This window comes from Cyphomyrmex costatus, unplaced genomic scaffold, assembly GCF_001594065.2.
Source record: "Cyphomyrmex costatus isolate MS0001 unplaced genomic scaffold, Ccosl1.0 scaffold639, whole genome shotgun sequence".
NCBI classification, from domain to species: domain Eukaryota; kingdom Metazoa; phylum Arthropoda; class Insecta; order Hymenoptera; family Formicidae; genus Cyphomyrmex; species Cyphomyrmex costatus.
The window spans coordinates 891,081-914,172 of NW_017280199.1; the positions used below are offsets into that span (position 1 = coordinate 891,081).

Below are 23,092 nucleotides of genomic sequence, written 5' to 3' on the forward strand. Positions count from 1 at the left end.
TTTATACCGAAGTAAAAAGTATTCATTTTTTGCATGCAAATATTCGCGAAAGTTCGGTGTAAATTTTTGAAGCGATTATTGAATATCTCTTATTACCAACTAAAAAGATATATTTTTTATTTTTTTATATTCTTATATATTGAAAATTCGTTCAATGCCTTTTCATTTGCTGCGTGTTACTTCAAACAATATATTTTTGTTTTTACAGGTATACTAATTCCTAATTTATCTAAGATTTATTTAAATCTCGCCTTGCTGTGGTGAGAACAAGTTTATAGACTTAATCGTAGATTAGCTGTTAACAACTGTGTTATTAGACTGTTCCTATATATTATACGTTTTATTTTATTAATATAAATTGTCGTTCTTATATACTCGTCGCGAGTACAACGTGTAATATTTATATCCGACGAGAATTCCCGATTCAGTTGTCATAGGAATGAAGCTATCGCACCCGCGACCGCACCACGCAAAGAGAGAAAGAAATACATGTATATATATATATCGTAAAAGTTTAGATTAAGGTGAAATTGAAATGACGCGAGGGCTCTCGGTTTCTTCGAAACTCTATCGCGATAAGATCGACCGACTCTAAGATTTGCGCTCGACGCGATGCAAGCGACAGGTATCCCGGTGCGCGGATCGCGATAATGTTACATAATACATGATTACGTTCCGTAACTTCTCGGTTGCTTGTACATGTACATATACTCCCGGAAGTTCGTTCTCCGGCGGCTTGCGAATTCTCGGGTGGTAAACCCGAATTATTTTCGGATGCTAACTAACAGCACGCTTAGATAGACGCACCTCTCCTGTTCGTATATATTTCACGCTGCGGTGGAATGTGCGGCAACAACAGTGATCGATGATAAGATAACGTAACGTATAGAACGTTTGTGGAAGCGTAGAAACAAAAATAAAAAAAGACGGACGGAAAATAAGGAAATAAATTCAAGAGATGAAAAAGGATATAAATAATAAATAATAAAATCAGGCTGATATGAAGACGAAATAAATGTGATTAAAATTTAAAAAATATAAAAAAAGAAAGTTACTTCGGACGATGGTTTTTTTGCACGTTCGAACAACTGATCCCTCGTCCCTGCTGATGAACCATACATATCCATGTGCTTACACGAACGCACGTAGCTCGTCTTCTTCCTCTCTCCCTAATTAAAACGCATACATATATTTTTTCAATGTGACTTGTCCTATATATCTCGTATATACATATAACCATATAGCCTATATTAGACTTATTTATATCCACATACACGTTGTAATCGTGTAAACACGTGCGCGCATACCATACGTTTATTGTCTATATAAACCGCAGGCTGTATTTCGCACGTGTGTATGTACTTCAGAGACAATATGTACGTAGTATATCGATGAGACAGACCCGGATAGCGTATATACCTGTAAGGATTATTTCTTTCATTGTTATCATACGCAGGATGTTAACAATAATAATAACGTCGACAGTAACAATAACAATTAATGATAACAATAGTAGTAATAATTTAGCACACACGCAGTCGGTTCTTGGCGATGATTCCAAGCGGACAATGCATACAATAAAATTTGTGATAAACGAGAATTGGACATTTGTCTGCGCTTTGCAAAAAAAAAAAAAGAAAAAGATTCATGACTTTGTCGAGAAATTTTATAACGTATACGCGCCCACAAAGTATGTGATCTAGTGTTGCGACACCACCGGTCCAACGTATTCGATTTATCTCTGACTTTCAGTTTCAAACCTCCGGGAAAGTAAATGACGCCATTTAATCAATCGCGCCGGGAAGAAGCGGATTAAACGTAGCTTGCGTTTTTATCGAGCTTGTTGGACAAAAAATGGGGCAAATCGCGGTCGTTTGCGGCGAAAAATTACGAGGAACACAAATATTACGTTTGACGTCGATCGATTCCGCTGGTACATAAAACCAGTCATGTAAACGAATTAAAATTTTGAATCGTTATTTATATCAATTGAAAAACAAACATGAAAAATATCCTTCATAGAAATTGAAATACGTCATATTTATATAGAAAATTTTTAACTTAAGACATTAAATACGGAACGTACGATGGGAACATATTTTATATCCCGCGCTAGATATCCAATTATATTCGCATAAAAGAAAACGAAGCTTAATATATAGGGCGTCCTGAAAAAGATATACAGAATAATTATTTTAAAATGCGAATATTCTTAATTACTTTTACAGAGAAGAAACACAGTTCGTTCTTAAATCTAATGTCGATTTTATTTTTGCAAAATTGTAAAATAACTATTTTATTTCTTTAATTTTTTGCATTAAATGTTTGAAATACGCGATCAAATATTGAGAATATTTATTATTATAAGATATATCGATACTTCGAATATTTGACTTTTTTCGATTAAAAAAAAATGATGAAAATGATAAAGTGCTACTTCGCATGCGCTTTTTCGCAATTACATCCAATAGTACATCGGAAATCATTATTGCTATATTATAGAAAATAGATGAAATGAATAACAACTTTTTGAATCGAACGTTATGACCGGTTTTTGAATGCAGTTACGAACAAATCGAGTAGTTGTACTTGTGCGCTCTTTGTACAAATACCCCGTAACGTGATCATATCAATGTAACTTAGACTTATAACATATACGTACATTATACAGCTATACATACTGGACGCGCAATGTTAAGAAACAGCTCTTGTATGTTAAATAAACCGAGATTAAATAAAATTGTTGATATGTGATGTTGTAATCGGAAATTCGATACAAAATATGAGACTTTCATCATTTTTTCTTTTTTTCTTTTGCGGGCATATTGGAATTATGTACATCTCCGTATCATTAATAAAAATAAATATAATACGGCTTTTTTTTTCTTATCAAATATATATTTTGTTTATTTATTCAATTTTAATTTATCGCAAATTTTTTTGTATTAAAAAAGATATTAAATTATTGTTAATGAGATAATATTAAAACCTTTAATACAAATCTTTTTTCTCTCTTTTTATCCTTTTTTTTAAATTAAATTAAGATGCTTTAATAAAACAACTTTTTTGTAAACATTATTTCTATTGTATAGGTATTGCTCTCTGGCGTTGTTTAAGAGAAATCTTTTGCATTTATCTCCCAATTTCATTTTCAGGCTGCGAATCTACCAGCTGTACGTATAAACATACTTATTGAAGATATCTACTATTTCGACTGTTAATACGTTTCTGACATGCTCTCTCGTGTTTATCAGATAAATTATATTTAATTTAACAAAATATATACGAACAAAACGTAAAATTCTTTAATATCTACTAAAGTGTTATTTTGATACTGTAAATTGAAGCAGTTATAAAAAAATGTTTAAAGCAATGTAATTTAGAAAAAAAACTTACTCCAGATTTAGTAAAAAAAATTGAGGTTTAAAGAAAATGCGCAATGTTTGGAGGAATATGTATTTTACATAAAGCATCTATAATATATTTGTGTATATATATGTAAATTGATAATGATATAGCTGTTTTGTGTGCATTTCTTATAAAATAAAGTAGGGATGAAGCAGCGTACGGTTGCGTACGATTTATGTCTAAATGTGCATGTGTGTGTGTGTGTGTGTGTGTGTGTGTGTGTGTGTGTGTGTGTATATATGCATATACATGTGTCTCTGTCTATGCATATACATGTGTGCATGTATGTATGAACGCAGGTCTATTTAAAACCCAGTAATCCGTAATACATTGTTATTTTTAGCAATATATACATTACATACATAATTCATATAATACCTATATACAATTAAAAACTGGAAAAAGAAAACTAGGCGGCATAATTTTTTCCAGCTATGCTACAAGCTAATAATTGCTTTGTCTTTCCCATTTTTTACCATACATCGTAATTCGTCAGAAGCTTCATTATAGACAAATTCTCAAGTTTTTTTTCGCAGGAATTTACAATAGCCAAGATCATAACGTTTATGACACACGTTAAAAAATATCATACATCTAACAAAATAAGCATTTTTCTTACATTCACTACAGGGTTTCACTCGCATATCTGATATTTTCTTATAAGAAATAGGATGTTACATTAAAACACATAAAAAAGATTCTCTAAAACTTGCAAAACCTCGAAATTAAAAATTGATATTTTACGATTAATTATTATATAGTTTACATTGCGAGAAAGTGATTAATCTGCGACTAACATAAGAAAGAAATATACTAAAAAAAATTAATTTTATTAAAATTTTACAATTGTCTTTGGATTTATAAGCAAAACATTTAATTATACATTTTAATTTAATTTTTAATTTTATTGTTTTATAGAGCACAATTTTTGTGTGATTATAAAATGTTTAAATATATGAATAAACCAAATAGTGATATTTTCGTAAGAAAAATTTTGGTACCGAAAACTGGAGCACACTTTGGAGAAAAGTGCGCAAAATACAACTAGTTTTTTAACTACTGTCTGTCATATATCAAGTCTTTTATATTTATTTATATTCTTGTCTTTATATTAATTCGCTTGTTTGACAACGATTTCGATAATTAGCATTTAAGTAGTTGTACTCAGAAATTTGTATATAAAATGATCTTATTATACAGGTTCCACGGTAATTTTCATTCAAAAAGATAGTATTTAGAGCTGATACTAAAAGTAGGAAGCAATAGATAATCAGAACATTGACTTACATTCCATTTCACAGCTATGATTGTATAATTTATATTACAATATATATATAATGTCATACATATAGTTGTATATTAATATTGTTATTAATAACAATATTAATATATAAAATTATCAATAAGTAGATTAATTAGAGCATACTAAATTATTTTGTAAAATAATTTAATTTGCAAAATTAATTAGTAAAAATTTCAGACCTCTCATTTGACATATATTTAATATAAATTATTTATTGTTCCTATTTTATTACATGTACATATAAAATGTACATGCAAATATAAAAATTGCTTGAAAATATATTCAAAAAATCACCGTGTAAATCACCTTCAAAAATTGATTTAATATCAAGAATATAATATAGAAGAACCGTAAGGACATTTTAAAAAAATATATAAATTATCAGAATAAGTATAACAATAGTGAAGCATCGTTGGTGTAACACACTGACAATGAGTGGTAGATTTGAAAAAACAAGAGGTCCCGAGTTCAAATTTCAATAGATTCCTTCCACTTTTCTGCCGATTCTTAAAATATTAATAACAGAGTTATAAATTTTTATAAACCAGAATAGTCTAATTCTTAATTAATTGTATCTCAATTAATTCTGCAATAAACAAAAATTCCTTTGGCACAAAATTCTATCTCTCAGAGTCCTTACCTATGTGAAAAATAAAAAAAATTTCTGAAAGATGACTGATCCGCTTCATGCCGAATAACCCAAAAACGTTCGCATTTAAATGTAGCGTTAGACTATGGGTGCGGTCGAGTTGCCACTACGAATGCTTTGAAGCGTTTCTTGGTCAATTTGTAAAATTCTTTCTTTTGATTGGTCAATCAAACGCTTCAAAACATTCGTAGTGGCAACTCAACCGCACCCTATACGTTCACAGAAAACGTGTAAAAACAACCTTCGCTATCTTTTTAAGTAAATACTTTTCAGAAATAAGAAACGATTGTACTATCTGCTTTTTAAAACAACAATTTCATTGATATCCACATATCGTTCTTTATTGCGTGCGATTGGAATTGAAACGTTGGAATTGAGAGAAGAAGCGAAGGGATCAGGCGAAGGCGTGTATACGAGCCACCACGTCGTTGTTATCGTGGAGACTTTGGTTACTTCGGTCATCCTCGTAATCCGTTAGTCACATGGAAGGCGGCGGCAGCATAATCTCGTAGCCGGCCGGCACGCTCTGCTGATGATGATGATGATGATGGGAGCTAGACATCATCTGATGATGAGTCTGCTGGTAATACTGGTGGTGCATACTGGAATGGCTGGAGTAGTAAACTGAGCTCTGCTCTACGTCTTTACCTTACGAATTAAAAACATTAAAAATTAGAATGATACAAATAAAAAACAAAAAAATAGCTTAAATTCAGGAATGTATATATTAAAATTATGTTATCAATTGCAAATGATATTTTATGCATAAAATTTATTTCTTTTTTAATATAACTCTATAGATTAAGTAAAATTAAAAAATAGGAATTAAGAGATTAAGTTTTAAATGTCTTATAAATTGATATTACGTTGTATAAAATTAAATTAAAATAATGTAAATACATAAATTTTTATATAAACGTTCAAGAAGAACTCCCCATTTTCTGAATATTTATAATAATTTACCTGTGTCGTACACACTACGTCCATACAAAGCTTTAACATCGTTCATAGGACTCAATCCGCCATTATGGGAATGTGAGGTATGAACGGACGATGGGGTAACAGGAGTGGCATAGCCATGATGAGGACCCATGGGACTCATACCCATTGGGCTGCATGGATTCATGACTGGTGACATGCCCATAGTTGATAGAGGTGACATTGCGAGACTCGGACTATCGGAATCGATACTCTGCAAAGATTGGATGCTACCGCCGTTACTCACTGAGTTGCTAATTGTAGTGTTAGTTGTGCCTTGACAATTTAGTGGTAGCATATCTCTGTAAATAAATCACGTTTTATAATATTAAAGAATATTCGACAAAGGCACTTTGAAAAAAATGTTTTATTCTGCACATATCATATCAATTCTTAGCCAGATAAATCTATTTTGTAATTCACAAATGTCTAAATTAATGATTGATATTTAAATAACCAACTTAATTCTACAATTAGTAGAAATACGTTTTTTCTTTTTACATAAATATTGGAAATTTTAAGACATATATATGTATATAAAGCGCTGCAAAACTATTAAATTACAACTATTAAAATTTTTTAGACAAAAAATAAAGGAATAATGATTCTTAATTTATTGCATATTACTTATATTATTCACCAGTGATCGGCATTACCAAAATCTAAAAATGCATAATTAGTAAAAAATAACATTTGTCATTTTGTAAATAAAATTAATATTGAAATAATAATCTAAAATAATAAACATATATACTATGCAGAATTGGGAAATAATATATTACTTGTAACGTCATTATCGCTTTTTTTCTGTGACAAAAAAAATTGTTACATTTTTATAATAAGAAAATTACGCCCTTATTTTTATATTAAAAAATAAGCCGTTACTTTAATATTCTCTATTATCTTTCTAGAAGATCGCATTATTTTTGATTAAATAAAAGAATTTTATTTATATAAAAATTTAAATATTGAAAAATATTTTGTATTAACATCTTAAGATGCATTTAATTTGCACTCGTTAAATTCAATTTTTACGAATTTAAAAAAGTTCTAAAGGTAATTATATATATTAAATTAAAAATATTAATGTAAAAAAATATTAAAAAGTTATTAAATAAGTTCGATAAAAAAAAGCTTTTTATTGTATATACAGACTAGCTTAAAGTTTTAAAATTTACATTCTTTCATTTCTTTTTTTCACATTCTCTTTTTGTAACGACCAACGTTTAGTCCTTTCACATGGTCGTCGAAATTCCTTTGAAACAGAGTCTGGAAACTTTTGTTCTCAAATCATGGTCGATGCCAATACTTTAACAAACTCATTATCTGAATTGTAAGGACATGAAGAAAATTATATTGTATACTGTTACGTTTTGATATGATCTGTATGCGAATCACTTTTAAATTTGACACCATTTCTATTTGCGAATTGACTTTAAAATTGACAAATTATAACTGTTGAATATCTTATATTATAGAATAATTGACAAACATGCGAAAAGTTGTGCCCTAGCACTTAGTTTTATTTAAAATATATTAGGGGAATTAAATTATAAGTTTTTTTTTATATACTGAAGATGGTCACATTAATGACCGAAACGTTTATTATAATTATGTAAATTTAGTAGTATTAAATATACGAGATTTTCGCTACTTTTAACCAGCGTGTGGTATATGCTCCTTCTTCTTATTTTTATTTTAAAATTTAGTATTGATTACATTTAATAATAATTAAATAATTTTTAAAATCTAATACCTTGCTTTAATATTACAAAAGAAAAGGTAACAAAAAAAAAGTATCGAATCACTTTCTAAGTAACGAGTAAATAACTTGTGCCTTTGACTAAACGATTCGTTGAAAATTGAGATGTGATAATGAAAGCTTGTTAACGAGATTTTTAGTAGATAAAAATCAATGGTCAACTTTATGTAAACGAAATTAACTACTTTAAAACAAAAGAAATACAAATGATTTTTGACAAAAATGAATACAATAGTTGACCGTTATAGAGAAATGACCCTCATAAATCATTTTTTATGCTTACATTAAAAGACTTTTTGTATGGGTTTTCAAATATACATATGTATAGACATAATTGTTTTAGGAACATAAAATTGAGAAAAAAGTGAAATAAAATATTGGAGGCACACTCATATGTGACTATCGAGAAAGGTAAGTCAGATAATAGATATACACATCCTGAAGCACGACCGCTCACTGAGCGTTTAATAAGCTTTTTTTATCTGATTGACATATTCCCAACCAGAAGATCAAGTCACAATGAAGTCACAATGACATCAAAATGACATTAAAATGACTTTTGAAAAATGACTTTTATTGATCACTTTGGAGTCATTTTGACATCATTTTGATACTATGATGACTTGTTGTTCTGCTTGAGTTCCATTAGATCTAAACATATAATCCAAACAGGTACAAGAGCTCACTGAGCGCTCAGTGAGCGGTCGTGCTTCTGGATGCACCCAGTGTTTCAAACTTTTTGATACATTACTAGTATAGAACAAATAGATCCGACTAAACTAAACTGATTATAAATTGAAAAGTCCTTTACCTTTTTGAAATTTTCGCAATTTTTAGTTACCTGATAAGCAGAGTACATAAAATCGATGTATAAAACAACTTTAAGATAATTACTATATTGAGGAAAGGCTCCAAAGAATAAATCAATTGAAATAAAATTTTTGACCAAAAGGCAAGAGACAGACAGCAAGAAACAGAAAACAAAGAGCACATTGTAGAATTATCCATTAAAGTTGTTTAATGCGCCGATTTTACCTGTTTATTCGGTAATCTTTAGAAATGAATATCTCATTAACTATTGCATAAATTGCAAAATGTTAGACCTTTCGACTCAGCTTAGTCCGATCTATCTGCCCATAAGCAGTGTATCAAAAAGTTTAGGACATTCTATATATATATTCACGAAACATATACATATACACATGTACGGTAGTTTGAGAAAATTTTTTCGTTTTCTTGCACGAAGATAAAAAACACAACGGGAGAAGCACTAAGGTCCAACAGAGAAAGGCCACTTATTCCGTTGGGTATATTGTTCTACAGTGTTGCCGTCATGAAAATAAACCGCAAAAGCTATGTATGGGTATGCATGTTCATATGAAACACACACACATTCATATGCGTAATATGCGTTGACCGCTCCGCCCATGGGTTTGGTTGTTGCACGGAACATTCTCTCCCTGCACCGTGCTCTCTGTCTAACGCGAACGTCGGACGGTCGGACCGCGCATTTTTATAGTCTTGCTTCAAGGTCCGGATTTAAAGAAATACGCCCTATATGTACCCCAACGTTCTACATCTTGGGTCCCTTTCTTCATCCTGACGAATGGGAGGTCTAGACCATGGGATGGATGAGGGAGAGGGAGATTTTAAGACTTGTTTAGAGAGCTTGCCCATAATAGGTCTGTTCTTTTTAGCTAAAGAGAAAAGAAAGAAAGAAAGACGAACCTATATGCAAGAAGTTCAGTTAAAAAGAACTAATATTTTGAGGCGGTCATTAACGTAAGCGGTTGTTGCCTACGTTACGATGTAATAGACGATCGTATAACTCGGAAGACTTATTTGACTTTCCTAGAAATTTAAAATCTAATTTCTAAGTGAATTGTAGAAAAGTTTGAATGTGTAAGCTTCAGAGGTCAATCAAATTATGTGGACAAAGCAATTTTGCATTAGGATATGACATAAAATTCCATATTAAAGTATGCTTATGGCAGATGAGCACGAGAGGAAATTGAATCAGCAATGAAGATATAATCGTATTTAATACTAACTGCAATGTGTTTCCACACTTCCCTTGGTAGCGACTATTCTTCGATCTAACGAGGAAGAAGGCGCGTCCTCGTTCGCGGCACACGCGAAGATAAATCGAGGTAGCAGCGGAGGGCCGGCCGTGGCCTTTATGTAGTAAACTATTGGTAGTGCGAACAGCTCAATGGTGAAACGGGAGATGTAACCGAAGCTGCGTCATAAAACGGTAATGGGGCGTCGCGTTTCCTTTTCCTAGGGTCTTCGGCGAGAGGCAGGAGAACGTTAAGGACGAGAAAAGGGGAGGAAGTTTAAGTTGGTCTTCTGCCACCAAGAAAAGAATTGTTTTCTCGAAAGCGCAAAAGAGAAGAAAGCTGGATGTTGCGAGAATGTTATTAAACGATCACACTTGAATTTAAAAATCAACTAGTGTATGATTTAGTGTAATAAGAGTTGAAGAAAGTAATATAAAGATAGTTTTATATTTAATTAAAAATTATTTAAAGATCAAGTGGTTGAGTTCAAAATAAAAATAAGAAGAAGGAGCATATATCACATGCTGGTTAAAAGTAGCGAAATTCTCGTATATTAATACAACTAAAATTACATAATTATAAACGTTTCGGTCATTAATATGACCATCTTCAGTATATAAAGAAAACTTATAATTTAATTCCCCTAATATATTTTAAATAAAACTAAGTGCTGGGGCACAACTTATCACATGTTTGTCAATTATTCTATAATATAAGATACTCATCAGTTATAATTTGTCAATTTTAAAGTCAATTCGCAAATAGAAATGGTGTCAAATTTAAAAGTGAATCGCATACAGATCATATCAAAACGTAACAGTATACAATATAATTTCCTTCATGTCCTTAAAATTCGGATAATGAGTTTGTTAAAGTATTGGCATCGACCATGATTTGAGAACAAAAGTTTCCAGACTCTGTCTCAAAGGAATTTCGACGACATCCATGTGAAAGGACTAAACGTTGGACAAAAAGAGAATCAATTATAACTGATGAGTATCTTATATTATAGAATAATTGACAAACATGTGATAAGTTGTGCCCCAGCACTTAGTTTTATTTAAAATATATTAGGGGAATTAAATTATAAGTTTTCTTTATATACTGAAGATGGTCACATTAATGACCGAAACGTTTATAATTATGTAATTTTAGTTGTATTAAATATACGAGAATTTCGCTACTTTTAACCAGCGTGTGGTATATGCTCCTTCTTCTTATTTTTATTTTTAATTAGTTTTTTTTTTATATTTCTTTAGCTAACATACATTGCATTCTTTTTTTTAAGTATCGCAGTGATTAACAAGTGTAAACTTGTAAATAAGTTTTAAATAAAGAATATCATTAGTTTCGCTTTTAGTAGCCATACAATAACCCTTAAAAAATTTTTAAAAAAAGAAAGAACTATTGAAATGAAGTAATTTATTGTTTTTTGTAAAAAAAAGTACAATAAGTGGTCATTATAATTAAGTCCTGTTACAGGATATTTCTTTTCAAAGCTAAAGAAATCCTTAATTTTCTTTATGTCTTTCGATTGTTTCAAGTCTATTTTTTTTTTTAAGAGGCTTACATTCAGTTCAATCGGTTTCCACCAACATGAGTCGGAAAATGATTTATTGTTAACGTTTCACGCTTACAGAAAGTTATTAATTATTCAATTCATGTTACTGCAAACTCGACGGTCAAAAGTCACCTCGGACGAAAACGCCGATATGTTATATCGGCATTATTTCTTATAAGTTATAAGTTATATTAAAATTTAAAGTAACCAGCTAAAAGGGTTTTTCTGCCTGAATTAAAAGTTATTTAAAAAATTGAAATCTTTAAGATGTTTCATCAAAGAATTTTAAAAAATATTTTTATAGGTCAGTGTTATAAGTCAGCATTCATAGTCGGTTCTTATTTCAAGACCGCCTTAGTAATGTCTTAAGACGCTAATGCAGCTCTCTGATTGGTTCGTGACTGATCAAGACTGAATTTAAAATGGCTTTGAATATAAAAACTGACTATGTACCAGCCATCTATAATGAATCGGTAGTCGGTAACTGGAAGTCTTCACCAGTTTTAATCTTAAGCCGTACAAGTTGGTTTTTGACTAACTTTACCGATTGCTGTCTGTTCTACAATAGAACAAGTAGCTGTAAGACCCGCTTCACAACTCATGGTTAACTCTTAACCGAGGTTTAACTTATTTTTTTTTAATTCTAAAATTGGAAAGAGATGAGAAATAAGTTGAACCTCGCTTAAGAGTTAATCGTGAGTTGTGAAATTGGGCCTAAGTCGTAAAAAATTAACCAATATATAGTCGATTTTTTTTATATTTAACTGTAATTGGCTAATTTCTTACGGCTTACGACTTGCGATCCTATTATAGAACAGGTTTAAGACTTAGGATAGTTTAGAACTTTCGACTACCGACTCATTGTAAAACTCCAGTTACAGTTTATTTTAAGCGTCGACTGTGTTTGCATTTATTTGATAATATTTAGAAATTAATATCTCATTAACTTCAAAAATTCAGTTTAGTCCACTCCATCTTTCTACAAGAGATTATCGGGCATTCTATATTTGTTGTCCGATTAAATTCTTCATTGGTATCAATAGCAAGATATATTATTATATAATTGAAGAAAGTCTTTTTGACATGTAGATAAAAAGTAAAAATTTCTAATCTTTAGAGTTAAATTTTTAACAAAAGTACTTCAGTATTAAAAGTGCTTTTTTTTAAAAATGATATAGCTAAAAGAAAGTATAGTAATAGGCGATAACACTGACACACATTAAGTCAATGTTCAAAATTACAAGTCCTGGATAGCACTGATATATATTTAACATAACACTGATATATTAAACATAAATATTCGGTTTATAAAAAAGAGATGTTTTAAAGTTCTACTGTGTGTGTGTGTGTGGAGAATATATATTAAACTCGCGCTATACATTAAGATAATTTAAAAAAGATATAATATTTCTTTTTTTTGAGATGAAGATAGAGAAAATACATAGATATAGAAAATAACCTAATAATCTAAATAAAAATAAATAAATTTCTATTTCTTCATATATGTATAAATATTTGGACAAAAAAATGGCTTCATCAAATAATTATGTAAATCATTTTGATTTTATGCACAACAAATACTGAGTATGCATTAAAAAAATAATAGAATAAAAGAAACGTACATTATTTATTATTAGATATACATTTATTTAAAGAATTATTAAACTAGCTAAAGAAGATATTCCATTTGTACAAATCAAAGATACTATAAATGGTGTTTTGTACAAAAATATCTTAAAAACTGATTGTTGTTTAAGTTGAAAAAAAATCTGAAAATTTGAATATTTCAGCACAATAATAACCCTAAGCTGCTTTAAAAGTAATCAAAGAATGGATGTTTTCAAATAATATGAAAGCCTTAAGTTGATATTTGTAGTCGATTTTTATTTTGAGATCGTCTTGAATAATGTCTTAAGATGCTAATACTGCTCTCTGATTGGCTTATCTTAAGACTGTATTTAAAACGATCTTAAATGTAAGATCCGACTAAGAATACCAATTATGAATAGAGGCTTTAAATTGATCTCAATCTTCGTCTCTAAATCCAATCGAACATTTCCGAAGAGAGCTCAAGCCGTCGGACTTGTAAGTATATAGATTCAAACAAGACTGAATTGTTACACATTTTAACGAAAGAATGGAATCAGGTACTGTGTGTGTCACAAATATCGCTGTTATTACTCCAAAAATATATGGCTTTATATTAATTAAATTAATTAGTGGTTTTTTGAACATGGTCGGAGACACTACCGCGTCTCCTGATAACAAATATTTTAATTAAAACATCACTAAATTATAATATTAACGGTAAAATGTTAATTAAAATATCACAAAATTATTACAATACAATATTAATTACTGTGGTCTCTTGACTTATAAAACAAGTTGTGAAACTTTTGAACACGTTAGTTCAGTAATTCTTTAAATAAACACATGTTCAATAATAAATTACGTTTGCTTCTTATACTATTTCTTATACTATTTTTTTGAACGACATATTTTACATACCCTTACATTTTAATGTTAGTCAAAATTTCTTTGATCTTTGCTTTAAAAAAAATTGAGACTTTTGTACATTATCATTTAAGAAACTCGTCTACTAGAAAATTTATGTTTTTCTTTTCTTGTTTAAAAAAAACATTTGTCTTGCATGAAAAATGTTGGTTTTTGTGTGAAAAATATGCACACAAGTTGCTCGAAATGAAAAAAATGGGGACAAATGAGTGTAACGAACACCAGCGAGATCGATTAGTACGGGTGGACTTGGCCGGCCGAATATCTGTTGATGCGGGAGCGATGGCGACGCCACGCATATACGCACGTATTCCTCGCGCGTGAGGGACGTGGTGTGCGTGCTTGCGTGAATTTCTGGCGGTACGCGTTATACGCAGTTTCTACGTGTGCTCGAAGAAAGGAACGAACCAGAAAGCGAACGCAGCGTTGTTATGGCTACGGTGGAGTCGCGGTCACGGCTCTCTGTCGGGCCTCTCCATTCTGACGGACCCATTCTGAGGAGCTCTAAGCCAATTTCGTCCCTCGTATCTCAAAACGCTTGAGAAATATATATATATATGGTTTAGCATTTTAGCCGATTAATAATTAGTTTAAGTTAAATAAACGTTAAATAAACTGTATATCTTCTAGGAAAAATCATTTTACGAAAAATTTTTGTCGAGAGAAATACAAAAATGTTTACGTAAAAGAGGAATAATGTAGCGCTACATAATACAAAAAAAGTGTTCTCCGTGAAAATAATTATAAAAAATTATAAACAAAATTTGAAAAATAATACAACATATGTGTTATATTAAATACCGATGAGAATAAGCCATTTACGGTCAAGCTGGATCTTGAATGCTTTTAATATAATTTTCGCGTGAATTAATATATTACGTATGTACATCCCTAAATGTGCGTCGAAATTTTTTCAGATTTACAACGTAAACTAATGAACTACCACAGTACTATCATGAGATAAATTGACAATTTTTTGATGCTCATTGCATCTTTGGATCTTAATAATATGTTGAATGACATCTTAAAATATATGAATGACATATTAAAAATCAGTAAATAATTTAAATATATTGCGAAAAATATTACTTTGGCCGGAAGTCGAATCCGGATCGTTTGCTTTACGCGCAAGTGTCCTAGCTAATTAGACTACCGAGACTTTAGTAATATTCCTCGCAATAATCGTATATGTAGGAATCAATATCTTCGCAGACAACGTAAACAAATAAATTCTTGTTCCGACCGTGAAAGTTTCAAACTAAATATCGACGAGAATAATTTTTTTATGCTCATTGCATCTTATATATGTATTATATATTAGATGAACGTCTTAATGATTAAATTAATAAGGAGTCATGATTAGTTGTATATTGTTAATTTTTATTAATGTATTGGCATTATAAAAGAAATTAATGTCCTTATAAAATTTTATTTTGTCGGAAACCGAAAAATATTATCATATAAATTTAATTCGCAATAATCGTATATGTAGGAATCAATATCTTCGCAGGCAACGTAAACAAATAAATTCTTGTTCCGACCGTGAAAGTTTCAAACTAAATACCGACGAGAATAATTTTTTTATGCTCATTGCATCTTATATATGTATTATATATTAGATGAACGTCTTAATGATTAAATTAATAAGGAGTCATGATTAGTTGTATATTGTTAATTTTTATTAATGTATTGGCATTATAAAAGAAATTAATGTCCTTATAAAATTTTATTTTGTCGGAAACCGAAAAATATTATCATATAAATTTAAAAAAATACAGAAAAAATTTTATTGATATATTACAATTATAAAATATATCGATTGTGCTGTAACCGAATTTCTAATAAAATGAATTTTTTAATTTAATTCTTTTAAATGTTTTACAATCATATAAAAACATACTATATGTTTAGATAAATACATTACAATATTTTGAAAATACATCACAAGCATTTAAATATGTAAATGCTATGTTTCGTTTAACATAGTAAAATTACCGAAAATATAAATTCTGCGAAATTTGAAAGAAACAATTTTTTTGCAGTAAGATGTAAAAAATTATATACTTTTATTATTTGATGTAAGTTTTAACTTCTTTTTAATTTGCTATTATTGAATACTATTGACAAATATATTGTTGATTTTTCAATCGCTGGGCATATTGAAATTTAATTATTAGAATATTTATTACTTATTTATATTAATTATAACTCAAATATATGCTTTTTTATAAATAAAAAAATGACGAAGTGTTTTAAGACCGCAAATATACTTAAATACTGATTGTGAGTAACAAAAGCCTTATCGGTCTAAACTGGATCTTGATGCTTAAATATTTTTGATGGAATAATATAAGAAATAATATGAAGGCTCAATATGTATAAAACAATTTAAAAATATAAATAGGGCACAGACCCAAATTAATTTAACGAATTATTTAATTCATATATTAATACAAAAACAGATGTTTCCACGATTTGCAACAATAGGAAGAATGTATAGAAAAAATGTTAATTTAATTCTAAGTATAATTTTTGTATCATTGAAAATGACCCGATCGGAGTCGAAACGTCTGTTTTTGTATTAATATATGAATTAAATAATTCGTTAAATTAATTTAGTTCTGTGCCCTATTTATAGTTTTAAATTGTTTTTGATGGAAATTTTTATACATATCCAGTTTTACAACCAAACAGTTCTGGAAATGTATATAACGAGCTGAAATTATTTTTAATCTTGAAATACAACTTTTTATAATTGTATCAATTGATCTCATATATATTTTAAAAATAATTTAGTTACTATTCTTATTCACATGTAATTTATATACTATTATTATTCACGTAACGTTAAGTTGTGATTTTATTTAGATCTTTGACCTTTTCTATTGTAAAGTCCGACGGATTTCATGCGTCGCTCTGAGAATTTCGCTCTCAATCCCGTGCGTCTCGATCGAGAGGTTAAGCTTACGCTGCCTGATCTTATCGTAATTTGCGGCCCCTGTTATGTCAATAAACGGCTGAACACGCGTCCGGCATTATCTAAGCGTGACTCCATCTACGTTTTTTTTCTCTACGTCTCACCCACCGCTTTTCTTCCCAGTGTATCATCTAGCAATGAACCTCGCGCTTAACATAACAACCCCAGTGTTACGTAGAGCTGCCAGACCTTATCTCCCTACTCATAATCGTCACAAAAGGCGTCAACACGATGCAGACATTAATTAAATAAGCATGCGAGCATTAGATAATCTCCCGAGAGAAAAAAAATTGAACAATACTGCCTCTCCGAAGAATGTCTCGCGATTATATCATCACTTATCGCGTATCGAGTATAGTAAATGATTCTATGATAACAATAAGCAAATATTTCTATATTACGTAAGAATTTGTACATTGAATAATCTAACTAAATTACAAAAAAAAAAGAAAAATACATACGTCAAAAATGTTTTTTTAAATACTTTTCTACTCAAATCCTTTTTTAATATTATTTTTATCACAATTTATATGTGTATATATAAACAATAATAAATTGGAAGAAGAAAGCCATTTACGGTCAAAGCTGGATCACAGTGCTTATTATAATTGTGTGAATTTTATATACTGCGTATGTAGTCCCCCCATAAAATATTCTAGTTTGTTAAATCACGTCTAGCCTGAAAAAAAGACGTTATTCTCCTACTTCAGATAAATATTGCGAAGAATATTACTACGTCGACTCGCCATCAGAGGTCTATAGATGTTCGCAACAATTCTCGCAAGTGCTGAGATACGCGTATATCTGTATATATAGAATCTAGATTAATATCTTAAACAGGCGTCTAAGGTAGGTTTCCATTACAATACCTTACTGATGAGTCCAGTAGTGGAAACCGGGACGAAACGCCAACTCGTGATATTCTTCGCAATCTTATTTTTCACAGATTTAGATTTAGATTTATCTTTACTTCAACGTTACATCGTTAAAATTTAATATATATCTTTCAACATATTATTAAGATCCAACAAGATGCTATAAGCATCAAAAATTGTTAGATTGCTCGTCAATTTAACTAAGTGATATTACAGGGGTGCGTTCAGAATCGTCGTCCGGATGCACCCAGATGTTGTTTTATCCTTGTTGTTCACGAATGATAAACAAGGATAACACGACACCTGGGTGCACTCAGATGATGATTCTGAACGCAGCCCTGCGGTAGTAAGTATGTATAATGCGTCAATGCTGAAAAACTATCAGCGTCGCGATTTATGGGGGGACTACATACGCAGTATATAAAATTCACACAATTATAATAAGCACTGTGATCCAGCTTTGACCGTAAATGGCTTTCTTCTTCCAATTTATTATTGTTTATCAATTGTACGGTCTTAAAAAATATTCTAGTTTGTGTATATATAAATTTATATATACACACACAACAACACGAAATACACAAAACATCACAAGATATAAAACACAAAACATTATAAAATTATTTACTCTAAAATTTTAATATTCTAGATTAAAATTAATTTTTATAGTGTATCAAATTTTTTTGGCTTTTTAAAATAGGATTTACTAAAGTATATTATTTTTATTCTGTGTGTGTGTGTGTGTGTGTGTGTGTGTGTGTGTGTGTGTGTTGTATGATACTCCTGGATTACATTTTGTATATAAAAATGAGAAAAGCTTCTAACAGTCATCACAGTCATGTTCAAATATGACGTCAGAAACGAGAAATGACATTAATTGTTGTTACGTGCTAATTGCAAATAAAAACAATTTTGATAAAACAAAGTGATGAGATTATTTTCATACATTTGTAAAAATAGACAAAATCTATGCTTATCCTCTTTTGACAGTAAGTCAAATAAAAAGTGATAAAAGGTACAGGAAGTGTTTTTATTCATTGCGCATGCGTAGCCTATTTTCACTTACACGTGACTTTTGTCACCTATTTACTGACTGTCAACAGGGACAAACATAATTTTCGTTAAGTTTTATAAATACTTTAAAGTGATATCATTATTCCATGTTATCCAAATTTATTTACAAATGGTATTAAAAATAAACGTGTCATTTCTCGCCTTTAATCTTTACGATTTATGGTTGTGGTAAATACTTCAGACCTTAAAGAGTGGGATGAATAATGTTTCCGTAATTTTGGGACAAAAGAACAACACATGTTGTGGAATGAACACTTGTTGATTTCGAGGAAAAAATAGGACTAGCGAAGGGTCACAGTGCCCTTTTCAAACAATATTACGAATGAACATGTGAATTCTATTTTTCATTATTACGTAAAAAGTACCATTTAAATAAGATTTCTTATTTTAACAAATAACAAGTGCGAATACGGATCTAGAAACTTGAAAGTTCTATATAAATAGAATAGATTACCATATTTATCTTCTTTTTTTCCCCGCCTGGGATTGTTCTTTTACATAATGCTCAGAAAAGTATAAAGACATTTTTCAAAAGTCCTAAATTATTACTGTTATAATCATCTCGGACATTTATAAAAAAAAGAATGTCTCCACAATCCCTAAAAGAGATACTAAAGAAAAAAAAGACGTTCGAGGAAATAAAAGATGGCAATCCTAATTACAACAATGCCGTTGTAATGTAATGACTAGTATATATTAATGAAAACGATTATATATAATTTGTTAATGTAATTAATTATAATTCTTGATACACAAAAGAAAACTTAAAGTAGACTCTCAAAAATTTCAAATAACAAGAATATAAAGGCTAATGAGAGTTATTCGCTGTTATTAGTGCGATCATATATAAGATATGATAAAGTGTGAATTTTATATACCACGTATGTGGTATATAAAACGCGTGCCGAAAATTCTTCAGACTTACAACGCAACTCTAATTAACTACCGTGGTAATATCACAAATTTTTTTTTTTATGCTTATAGCATCTTATTGGATCTTAATAATATGTTGAAAGATATATTAAAATTTTAAAGATGTAATGTTAAATTAACGATACATTAAAATCTGTGAAAAATAAGATTGCGAAGAATATCACAAGTTAGCGTTTCGTCCCGGCTCACAGTAGCAATCGAAGATAGTTTGAACATCAAAAATCGCTGCCACGTCAATTCTAAACCGATTGTAACAAATTTTTTTTTTAAATTCGCAGAAAGGATCGTACTTTTTAAATCCACTGCCAAAAATTGAAGTTTCATAAATAGAAGTACGGTAGGAGGCGCGGCAGTGACGCAAAGAATGTTGAGAACTGGACATTGTTATTAAATTGGTTTATACTAGGAAGAAAGTACTTTTTTCCTAAACCAGCACTTATTTTTTTACAGGTTATCAATTTCATCAATGTGCTGAAGAATGTCGAGTATGAAAACTTAGGCTTGACGCTCTATAAACCGTAAAATCGTATGCAGAAAAGTTCTGCGCTGTGTTTCATAGAATACTGCAAGTACTCAGTATGGAATGACTTGAGAATTATATATATCTATATATATATATATAAATACTTTATAAATATATAATTGCTAAATGTATAATAACCTATATGAAAAACAGATAAATCGTCGAATTTACAAGTTTTATGAGCGTATTTAGAAATCGTTTAAAATTCATGGAAAAGTAAATGGTTAAAAACGATTTTACACTACGTTTATTATCAGTACTTTCTTCCTAGTATAAACCAATTTAATAACAATGTCCAGTTCTCAACATTCTTTGCGTCACTGCCGCGCCTCCTACCGTACTTTTATTTATGAAACTTCAATTTTTGGCAGTGGATTTAAAAAGTACGATCCTTTCTGCGAATTTTAAAAAAAGTTCGTTACAATCGGTTTAGAATTGACGTGGCAGCGATTTTTGATGTTCAAACTATCTTCGATTGCTACTGTGCGGCTTCTCACTACTAGACTCATCAGTAAGATAATGTAGTGAGAGCCTACCTTAGACGCCTGGGGGAGATGTTAGAAAGAAGTTCTATATAAACAGATACTCATGTATTTCGGCATTTGCGAGAATTGGCATGAGTAATTATAGACCTCTGATGGCTAGTCGACGTAGTGATATTCTTATCGTTAATTTAACATTACATCTTTAAAATTTTAATATGTCTTTCAACATATTATTAAGATCCAATAAGATGCTATAAGCATAAAAAAAAATTTGTGATATTACCACGGTAGTTAATTAGAGTTGCGTTGTAAGTCTGAAGAATTTTCGGCACGCGTTTTAGGAGACTACATACGTAGTATATAAAATTCACACTTTATCATATCTCTCTCTCTCTCTCTCTCTCTCTTATATATGATCGCACTAATAACAGCAAATAGCTCTCATTAGCCTTTATATTCTTGTTATTTGAAAACTTAAAGTGATTGGCAGGAAAATGATAATCAGACGTAGTTGCATAGTAGGATGCATTTAAATCTATTATTAAGTACAATTAATTATTACTAAATTTTATTTATTAACTTACTACTTGATTTATTTTGAAATTCCAGAATTCTGAGAAAAATATTTGTACAAAAGGAAAATCGAATTAAGTAGGTGTCCATGTAGTAACTATCCGCGCGTATTTAAATATATTTGCAATTTAACTGTTCTATGTATAATTTTTAACATTCTCAAAGATTGATATATAGAATTTATTTATACAAGAAACTCACGTTCTCGTTTGTGGCGTACGATCACGCTGTCGACGATTCTTGAACCAATTGGACACCTGAGTCAGCGTCAGGCCAGTTTTCTTCGCAAGGTTCTTCTTCTCGTCCGGCGTAGGATATCGGTTCCTCATATAACACTCTTTCAAAGCGTTCCTCGATCGCTCTTTGAAGCAATACACGGTCTCCTCGCCGTCCCAGATCGTCTTTGGTAGTGGATACTTCTTGCGCAGCCGATACTTGTCCACGGCACCCAATGGTCGACCGCGAACTTTCTCAGCTTCGCGATAATGCGACTTAAACCACATCTGTTGGAGTTCGGGATGTCGACGCGGCGAGAAAGGGTGGCTCTCCAGGATTGAGTAAAGCTCGTGATAGGCTCCGCGGTGAAAGGCAACAGCGGCACGCGCCATTAGCACACTCTCGCCTCCGCGCAACAGTTCTCCAGGCGGTAAGGACCAAAGAAAGCTGGTATTAACGTAGCTTTTAAGTAGATTTTATATATACACAAACAATTTTGTATAGTTTTAGAATTTTCTGATACAGAAAAACAGAATTTTTGAAAAATCTTACGCACATAATTTTTGAATAAATAAACAAAGAATACGTATAATGAATTAAAGCACGCTCTCTTTGAATTACCTGGATAGTTTCTCAATGTCTTGGCTTTGCGACAGTGCCTCGCACATGCAAGATATCTGTTCAGGTGTGAAATTACTGCTGCTTATGGGAAGACTGCTGATATTTTTGATGTTAGTATTTAGTGCGTTAATATTTAGTACGCTGGCAGAGTTGCAGGTGGAAATCTCCTGCGAATACTGAGGACTGCCATTCGATGTCGGCGTTAAATTTTGGGAATGATGAGTTAACCCGAGACCGGACATTGACGATGTGTTGCTGTATTGCGTGGTTGCATTGCGATGCACGACGCCTATTTGACTGTTGCAGTCGCTGTTCGGTGATGACAGCTGATCTGAACTGTCCGACATCCTTGGCTGGTGGCTGAGTGCCTCTCATGAATCCAGGTGTCGGACAGCAAACAGAATTCCGTGCTCATTCGCCGATCCTAAGCGCGAAACATTTTCGAAGGCACAAATTTTTTCGCGATTCTTTATTAAAGTTAATTCAAAGCAAAGATCAAGTATCTTGAATTACAAACTAAATTGCAATTGTAATTCAAATCTTAAATATTGTGAAAAATTAACAATTTGTCATGCAACTT

General features: G+C 30.8%; 1 protein-coding gene across 1 annotated transcript; it reads right to left on the minus strand.

Annotated features, from left to right (window-relative positions):
* Positions 1-5,838: 5,838 nt before the first annotated feature.
* Six4 (homeobox protein six4) lies at positions 5,839-22,859 on the minus strand. The gene is made up of 4 exons (XM_018547422.1): positions 22,513-22,859; positions 21,877-22,338; positions 6,324-6,640; positions 5,839-6,008 (listed from the first exon to the last, which is right to left on the minus strand). Exons 1-4 carry the CDS (start codon positions 22,857-22,859, stop codon positions 5,839-5,841), a joined length of 1,296 nt encoding a protein of 431 aa, XP_018402924.1.
* Between the last annotated feature and the right edge of the window lie 233 nt (positions 22,860-23,092).

Bases quoted from the DNA above. Each gene is read 5' to 3' on its own strand.
- Six4 (XM_018547422.1), bottom strand. From the start codon at position 22,859: ATGTCGGACAGTTCAGATCAGCTGTCATCACCGAACAGCGACTGCAAC. The intron at 22,339-22,512 runs GTAATTCAAAGA...CGTTAATACCAG, and splicing joins GACATTGAGAAACTATCCAG to CTTTCTTTGGTCCTTACCGC. The intron at 6,009-6,323 runs GTAAATTATTAT...TTAATTCGTAAG, and splicing joins ACGTAGTGTGTACGACACAG to GTAAAGACGTAGAGCAGAGC.